The sequence below is a fragment of the Rousettus aegyptiacus genome, unplaced genomic scaffold, assembly GCF_014176215.1.
Source record: "Rousettus aegyptiacus isolate mRouAeg1 unplaced genomic scaffold, mRouAeg1.p scaffold_m13_p_2, whole genome shotgun sequence".
In the NCBI taxonomy this organism is placed as follows: Eukaryota; Metazoa; Chordata; class Mammalia; order Chiroptera; family Pteropodidae; genus Rousettus; species Rousettus aegyptiacus.
This window is the reverse complement of record NW_023416295.1, coordinates 168,133,888-168,142,376: the sequence shown is the minus strand read 5'-3', so window position 1 is coordinate 168,142,376 and position 8,489 is coordinate 168,133,888. Positions and strand designations below refer to the sequence as shown.

The 8,489-nt window shown below is 54.3% G+C and overlaps 1 protein-coding gene across 1 annotated transcript; it reads right to left on the bottom strand.

The window, feature by feature from the left end:
• Window positions 1-1,878: 1,878 nt before the first annotated feature.
• HMOX1 (heme oxygenase 1) lies at window positions 1,879-8,204 on the bottom strand. The gene is made up of 5 exons (XM_016161805.2): window positions 8,054-8,204; window positions 6,949-7,069; window positions 4,454-4,945; window positions 3,454-3,553; window positions 1,879-2,415 (listed from the first exon to the last, which is right to left on the bottom strand). Exons 1-5 carry the CDS (start codon window positions 8,074-8,076, stop codon window positions 2,285-2,287), a joined length of 867 nt encoding a protein of 288 aa, XP_016017291.1. The 5' UTR covers window positions 8,077-8,204; the 3' UTR covers window positions 1,879-2,284.
• Window positions 8,205-8,489: the final 285 nt, after the last annotated feature.

Genomic DNA, 8,489 nt, shown 5'->3' with positions numbered 1-8,489 from the left:
AAAATCGTCCCAGCGTTGGGACTCAGGGATATTTTCTTAAACCTAAATGGGGATTTTTTTTTAATTGTAGAAGATTTTAAATTATTTGGAAATGCTTGCAATTTATGAAAATTCGCGACCAAACACCCAACATAGCTTGAAAAATGGGAAGATTGGGCAGAACTTGATGTGTTCTCAAGCAGCAACAAAGGCTACGTAATCTTTTATTCCCACCCCCCAATAGGAACTAGAAACTTCTTTTGCCACATTCAAACATATATTTACAAAAAGTGTTTAAAATGTGTACTTTTACAATGTATGAAAATTATATCATGTGAATCTGAAACTGGCTTTTCTCATTAGTACTTTATGGAAGTCCATCTGAGTTGAGACAGATTTAACTCATTCTATTTAAGTTATTTAATTTTCCATAGTGTGAGCAGAATGCAAAATTTTCAGCCATTTTCCTATTACTAGAATTCAAGACAGTTTCTCTCTCTTCTACCTCCATTCCTTCCTTTCTTTGTCACTATAAACAATGACTCTCCATGCTACCTTCACAGAAAACTAGAAACTGGGCCCAGGGTGGGAAGAGCTATAGCTACTGTTTGGGTGCCTACTTGTTGCTTACACAGACTCGTGAACAGTGGCCCCTGGACCTGGTTGAACTTTGGAATCTCCCAGGGAGCTTGCCATAAATGGGATTCCAAAATCCAGCCCCAGGTTTCCAAAATCAGAACCTCTCAGGGTGGGGCCCAGGATTTCCCGGTTGATTCTGATGCCACCATCTAAGGACTGCTGTTTGGACACCCCTGGATCCTCCTACTAGCTGTGGGAGGTAGGTATGTTGTTCTCTTTATGCCAGTGAACAAAAGGAAACCTGAAGTGGCTTGCCCAAGGTTCCAATCAGTGAGGAAGCCAGGACCAGGGACAAAGGACCTCCTGACTCCCAGTCTTCACCAACAATTGTCTAAGGAAACTTCACTTTGTCCCCTGCCTTCCCGAATACACCTTCAGCAAGGGGCTTCCACTTTCCCACATTGGGAGCTTGCATTTTAAATATTCCAGCGACCTCCCTGACTTAGGGAGAAGGCTTGAGTTATAGAGCTGGACAGACCCGGTTGAAACCTTTCCTGCCCCTCAGAGTGGTTCCCCTCCTCACAGATTTGCTGTGAGGATTAAATGAGATGCAAGCGTCATTTAGCAAGAATCACAAAATCCTGATCTCCGTTTCATAACAGGAGCTAATGTACAACGTTGGCATTTTACATGCCTCTCATCTGCTCCTCTAGACAGGCACGCGAGGGGGATCTCACTGAATTCATGTTACAGGGGACAGAACTGAGCCCCCAGGGCTACGAAGCAGAGTCGCAGGGACTTGAAACTAGGGTTCTAACGCCAGTCCCTAAGATTCACTATATAGGACTCATATAAATTTGATCCCAGAATCTGCTTATTTCAGCCTAACAGGGCAACCCCATCCTCAGTCAAGGTGACTCTCGCATCAAGCAGGGTTCACTACAAGGATTCGCCCACCAAGTGCTCAAAGCTCACCCCTCCACAAATTCTCAGAGCACAACATGGAAAACGGGCTTCTGCCCCCTGCACCTTCACCCTTTCTCCCCACCAGACACTCAAGAAATAAGTGAAGAAAGGGTCAATTCCCCAAGGGTCACAGAGCCCAAGAAAAACACTTCAAGTTACTATCAGGCAATGTAGTTTATTATTTTACACGAAAGTCAAGGACCAAGGCCTCAGTACTGTTAAACACTCCCCCACCCCCCGCCCCCGCCCACTTCAACCCTGCTATAAAAACAACAGAACATAACAAAACACCATAGTCCAGGCTGGGGCGGAAACAAAAAGTGGCTCCAGCAGAAAAGAGACGAACACAAGACACAACATCTTGGCACATTTATATGAAAATTGCCACGGCCCACGGGAAAAGCAGTCATGGCACGTCAACAAGGAGACCGCAAACCCGGGGCGTTCGGAGGTTCGAGATGGCTGCTACTTCTGGCCACATCTTCTGGGCTCTGCTGCAGGAACGGGGGAAGGGAGGGGAGGAGGGTTCTGAGGGCTGAGCAGGACCCCTCGTCCCACTCTGGAAGGTCAGGTCGTTGGCTGGATTGCTTTTGGTTTGGAAGACACGGGAAATCTCTCCTTTCCAGAGAGGGATGGCGGGCCAGCAGGCTGGCAGGCCCCCATGCCCAAAGGGAAGGATGCAAGCTGAGAGTTTCCTCCTCTAGAAAGAGGACCCTCCGCTGGACAGAGTTCATGGCCTCGGGAGCCAACACAGGTGCATTCACATGGCATAAAGCCCCACGGCAACCGTTGCCACCAGAAAGCTGAGGGTGAGGACCCATCGGACTAGTGGCACCTGGGAGAGGATGTTGAGCTGGGACTTCCCTCTGGGAGTCTCCTTGGGAGTTGAGACTGAAAGAGAAAGGGAATCAACGTCAACAACAGGTGGACAGAGGTGGGGTGTCTCGCACTACAGAAGAACACAGCAGAGGAGCCTTGGCAGTCCCTAGTACAGACCTGCCCAATGCCAGGATTCTGCTACAGCACAAACAGATGGCCCTCTAGGCGCTGCTTGAATACCTCCAAAGACAGGAAGTTTACTGCCTCTCCAAGCTGTCTAATGCCTCCTCGTGAGACCATGCCCTCCATGGGGACTCCAGGGGACCAGACCTTGAGAACTGGTGCCTTAAGGCAACATCGCCTCAGTCTACCCGGTAGCCAGTCCCATGAGGACTGGCCTCGTCCCACGCTCTGAGGCACAATCCCACCTACAGAGGGGGCCACATGGTCCTGGCGCACGCGAAAAAGCCGCAGGCAGGTGGGTCGGCACCAGGAGCAAAGGCAGCTTGATGGGAGCTGCCGGGAAGGCGGCGCGCTTCGCCTCGGCACGCCCCGCCGCTCGCGAAGCCACGTGCCCGCCCGCACGAGTGTCAGGCTCAACGAGCATCATTTTGGGGGGCGCTTTGGTCTTTTGGGAAGTTTCCCAGGTGTTCTCTCTTAGCACAGTCACAGCCTCGATAGCTCTCTGGGAGGGGCTAGCACGCGACAAGACCCGGAGGCTGCATGTCTTCCTGGCGTGCCATGGCGGGGGACCAGCTAGAACGGGTCCTGCATCGAGGCATCTCAGGAAGTATTAAAGGGCCCCAAAAGGAACCCAAGAGGATGACTTTGCCCCTGAGTTCCCAGGTTCCTCTGTGCGTAAGTCTCCACTTTTGAGCCCATGAACTAGAACTCACTCAACCACTCTTGGTTTGGGAATTAGGGAAACTGAGGTAGGGAATGGTTACATGGCTTGCCCAGCATCACATACTGAAGGTTGACCCCATGTCTTTTTGCCTACACCCCACTTCTTGTTTACAACATTCAGAAGACAGAAGAGTCAGGAGATACTGGGCGAGGTGCCCCCCCCAATGGAGCCCCGAGGAAACGCTGTTCCCCAGAGGCCCTCACCTTGCGCCCCGCTGCCAGCCCGCCGGCGAAGCCCCGGTGCCTGCGAGGGCCTCTGGTCCTCAGCCTTTCGGGTCACCCACTCCTGCAACTCCTCAAAGAGCTGAAAGACAGAAGACACACATACCCGTCTCCGTGAGGGATGGGGCTAGGCCCCAGACAGCTGTGGAATCTGAAGTTTTGTTGTGAAATATTTAGGACATAACAAAATCGTAAGAAAAATATTGAATGTTTGTGTACTTTAACCCAGCTTAAGAGATAAGATGTTACAAGGCAGGGGCTTTGTCGCCTAACAAGTGCTTGGACCAGTCTCTGCTGGTCCAAGGCTGGGAGCAGGGAGCCAGAGGCCATGGACTAGGAGCCCTGGTTCCCATAGTGCCTCCAGGTATGGGGAGCGCAACAGGAATCTACAACATCCAGGTGCCGAGGAACCATTCAGAACGCCACCCCCAGCGCCACCCAAGAATTCATCCTTCTAAGCTCTCTCAAAACCCGCCTTCCCCCTGGACTTGAGACACTTGTAGAAAGACACATCCCGCCCTCTGGCTAGGCCGAGAGGCCCTGGAGAGCAGAGGCCACGTCTGTGGCACCTGTAACCCCGGCAGTGCCAACTTGGCTACACGCAGGCGCACACAGAACTTGAGGGCTGTCATGGATGCCACAACTGTGACACTCACGCCCCCGTAAAAACGGTAACTAACAGTAGAGGGCTGACCCTGCGCCAGGCCCTGCTATGGGGACTTTACAGGTATACAAACTCATTTAACCCTTTTGACAACTCTAAGAGGGAGGGATGACTATATCCCCATTTTACAGATGGGGAAACTGAGGTACAGAGAGATGAAAGGATTTGCCCAAGATCACCCAGCCACTAAGAGGCAGGACAGGACACTGGCGCCTGCATCCCGGCACGGAACTGGGACCCTCCCCTGACGTAAGAGACACGTCCCTTGGAGGACTAGCTGGGGGAGGCGGCGGCCGCCCTGCGGGGCTGGACCCTCACCTGGATGTTGAGCAGGAATGCCGTCTTGGCTTCTTCGATGACCCTCTGCCTGACCTTGGGGGTCATCTCCAGCGAGTTCATGCGGGCGCGGTACAGCTGCTTGAACTTGGTGGCGCTGTCGATGTTGGGGAAGGTGAAGAATGCGAGGCCCTCGCCGGAGTTGGGCAGTTCCAGGGCCTTCTGAGCGATCTTCTTGAGGACCTGGCCCCCGGACAGGTCGCCCAGGTAGCGGGTGTAGGCGTGGGCCACCAGCAGCTCGGGCTCCGTGCGCCCCACCTCCTGGAGGCGCTGCACGTAGCGCCTCATGGCGGGCGTGTAGGGGATAACCTCCTGCCAGCGGGGCCCGTACCAGAAGGCCAAGTCCTGCTCCAGCGCGGTCCCCCGGTGCAGCTCTTCCGGGAAGTAGAGCGGGGCATAGACTGGGTTCTCCTTGTTGCGCTCGATCTCCTCCTCCAGGGCCTTGTAGATGTGGTACAGGGAGGCCATCACCAGCTGGGAACCAGAGCGAGCGGGTCAGGCCGGCCGAGCAGAGCCACCCCCGTGCAGCCCCCTTCACTGCTGCCCTCGTCCCCTCCCCGGGCGGGGCGCCCACCACCTGCCGGCCCCTCCACGCAGCAGCCAGAAGGCGCGTCACACTGAGAAACACTCGATCATGGACTTTCTGAGCCTACAACCCTTCTATCTCACTGGGTCAAACACGTGGCCTTAATCCTCATAAAAATCCAACACAGTTGCTATCCCCATTTTACATCTCAGCAAACCAAGGCTCAGAGAGGATACGGACACTTGAGGTTGCACAGCTAGTTAAGCAATGAAACTGGGGTCGAGCCCAGGCCTTGCCAGGGACCGGCATGGCTCTGAGGCAGGAGAATGAAAGCGTCGATAGGAGACAAAAGCCTCTGGCCTTTGACCTCTGGGGGACTGGCCGCAGGGCCCAATTCTCCCTCCTAGAGGCCCGTTCGGAACCCTGCCACCTCTGGATGCCGAGCTGGGGGTGCGGGGACAGGTCCAGCATACCTTGGCTCAGGGTACTTCTGTTACACATTAATATTCTAGTGTGAGTTAGTAGGAGGATAAAGTTTTTAGTTGAGGTTTTCGGGTTATAAACCTTCACAGCGGCCCCATTTCTTAAAGGGGCAGAAAGCCAGACATCCTGGGGTCCAGAACAGCCTGGGCTGCTGAGTGTGACCGACCTGCCTATAACCTCAGCTTGGCCAGTCGGCAGCTGTGTGACTGTGGGTGAGCCACACACCCTCTCTGGGTGATCTGAGGTCTGAGCGACTGTGCAAGTCAAACCTTGGTTCCCTGCCCTGCCAAGGGGATTCTCCGACCACACACACTATAAATGGGCTTGGCGTGAGGGTCCAGTAGGATGGCACAGGTAAAGCACTAGGCGCGGTGCAGCACGTAGGCGCAGCCTGGCGCTCAGCACGCAAAACAGAGTCTGGTGATAAAACACCACTTCCTTCATAATAATCTAAGCGAACCCTGGGTCCTCTCAGGGACTTTGAACTCAGTGACTTGGAGACAAGATGCATATCTGTGATGGCCAGCGATGGGACATTCCAGCAGTCACCTCCCAGCTCCCGCTGCCTCCAGCCACATCACAGCAACTGGGTATGTGTCATCTTTTGGGGTTGGGGAGGAGAATGAAGAAGGGGCAAGGGCTAGACCCAGGGCCCACGGGATGTAGCCAAGGGCCCCGGCTCCCTTAGAGCTACGTGTTAAATCTCCCTTCACCGGAGCTCCTTCTGGGTGGGACATGGGGAAGCACCCAGACTGCAAAGATGGGGGGGTTCAGGGGGGTTAGGAGTGGTGGGATATGGCCCCTCCACCCCCACCCGCTCTGTTCGGCCTGAACAAGCCTTTCCTCTGCTGACGCTTTCATACCCTCACTTGTCTGGTTCTTTGTCAAGTGCCTCTCTTATATTTGCATGAATTTCACAACAGTGCCTGGAAATAGCAAAGTCAGTGCCTAGCGCAAGGCGAGTGCTTCAGAAAACCCTGCTGTTGAAAGCTCTCTCCACAGATGAAGGAAAAGGTGCCTCTGGCCTCTTAGCTAGGTTAGGGGATGTGTCCACAGTCTTTCTGCGAGGAAAAGGTTGTGCTAGGGCTCAGACCCACACTACCCCTTGCCTTCAGAAGCAGATTAGAATTAAGTCAGGAGCACAACCTCTGAAATGGCACCAGCCTTGGCTTGGTTTTGGCCTTTCCCACTCACTTACCGGCTAGTTACTTAACCTCTCCGAGCCTTTCTTCTTCTTTATCAGGGTTGAGGCACAAACCTTCCACAGCACCACACGGCAGGCTGTGAATTTGCTGTGTGACCTCAGGTAAGTCACCTCCCTTCTCTGATCCTCAATGCCATCATCTGTCAAATGACCCTGTCAGACATACCTGTCTGGGCCCTCAGCATCCCTAGTCCCTGTCTCCACTAAAAGCACCAGCCCTGAGCCTTGGGCACACCCATACCTGTCATACCCTCCAGCACATACCTTAAAGCCTTCTCTGGTCACCTGACCCTTCTGAAAGTTCTTCATGAACTCAGCATTTTCCGCCTGGGTGTGCACCTCCTTGGTGGCCTCCTTCAGGGCCTCTGACAAATCCTGGGGCATGCTGCAGGAGGAGGAGAAACAGAGCGACTGTGATGAGCAGGGTTCCTCCGACACTGAGCTGAGCGAGCCCCCGAGGGTGCCACTCGCCTGCTGGCAGGCCTTCAGAAGATTTTGGCTTCATCGGGCTTCTCTGCAGAAGTCAGTCCAGCCTCCCATCTAATGCATAGGCCACACCCCTATTCGCCTCGAGATGCAGCCCCATCAACACTCTTTGATAACTAAAGTACTACATAAAAAGTCCCCAACCAATGGGGAAATCCTAGCGGCCGTTTTTCTCAGTGGAGAGAAGGCAGCATAACCCAGGGAGAAGCAGCAGAGGGCAGAGTGAGCATTCGGATTCCACGCGGCAGTTGCTGTGCCGGGCTTTCAAACCCAAGATCGAATTCATTTATTCTGTTGAGGTTTCAGGTACAAACCTCACAGCCGCTATAACGTTATGCTCATCATAAAAGCATGTGGGTTAGAAATGCCTGAGAAAACGTACGTGCAGGTCAGATTCTTGGGAGACGGGAAGGAGCCAGACTTGGACATAAATGACCAAGATTCAGATCCCAACTCTGACACCTGTTAGCCTGGCCACCCTGCGCTTGCTGCCTTCCTCGTCTGTGAAATGGGGACACAGTGGTCCCCATGTTTTGACAGCTAATGAGAGATGGACTCTAAGAGTGGGCTTTGGAAGTAGAACCACACACTCACCCAGGCTCCCAAGGAAGCAGAGGGCACCTCCAAGCACACTCAAAAAGGTCCGATACCCAAAACACTCCCAGAGGTCCCCCACCCCGGTGCCAGGGAGCCAGGCATGTAAATCACCTTTCTCCTCTCTAATTACCCGCATGGGCACAGACAGGATTAGAACCCAGCTCGTCCTCACTCCCAAGCCCAAGGGACTGGCCGCTCTGCCGGGCGGTCCGGGGGGTGGGGTGGGGGGCGCAGGAGCTTCCCCGCCTATGCGGCCAGTGTCCCCGCCCCGCCGCCCCGCGCTTGCCTGTCGGGCTGCAGGCGCTCCATCCGGCCGGCGCTAGGGTCGCTCGGTGCTGGCTTCGGGTCTGGTTCCGACGTCTGAACCACGCGCGGAAAGAGGCAGGCCAGTGACTGTGCCGAGAGCCGGGTCGCGCCGTCAATTTATCCCCGGTGGCGGGTCACGTGCCGCCGCCCAACAGCTGATCTCAACTTTCTAGCGCGATGTTGCAACACCCAGGCCGGCCAGACCACGCCTGCCCCTAGCCAGCTAGGGCGGAGGGGGAGCGGTCACATGAGCCCTGGAAGACAAAGCTTTTTAAAACAGGACGTTAAAAAGAAAAAAAAAGACTCGTCTGGAAATCTGAGCAGAGCAGCTGTGTGATTTTTCCCCTTCCAGAACCCTCCACCCAGTGATTGGACTTGGAGCACCCTAGGAATCTGAGGATTCCAGGGAGCTGGGA

Coding starts and splice junctions, on each gene's coding strand:
- HMOX1 (XM_016161805.2), bottom strand. CDS start 8,076: ATGGAGCGCCTGCAGCCCGACAG. Junction 3,554..4,453: donor CATTCCTGCTCAACATCCAG/GTGAGGGTCCAG, acceptor TCTGTCTTTCAG/CTCTTTGAGGAGTTGCAGGA. Junction 2,416..3,453: donor GGCTGGCAGCGGGGCGCAAG/GTGAGGGCCTCT, acceptor TTTCTCTTTCAG/TCTCAACTCCCAAGGAGACT.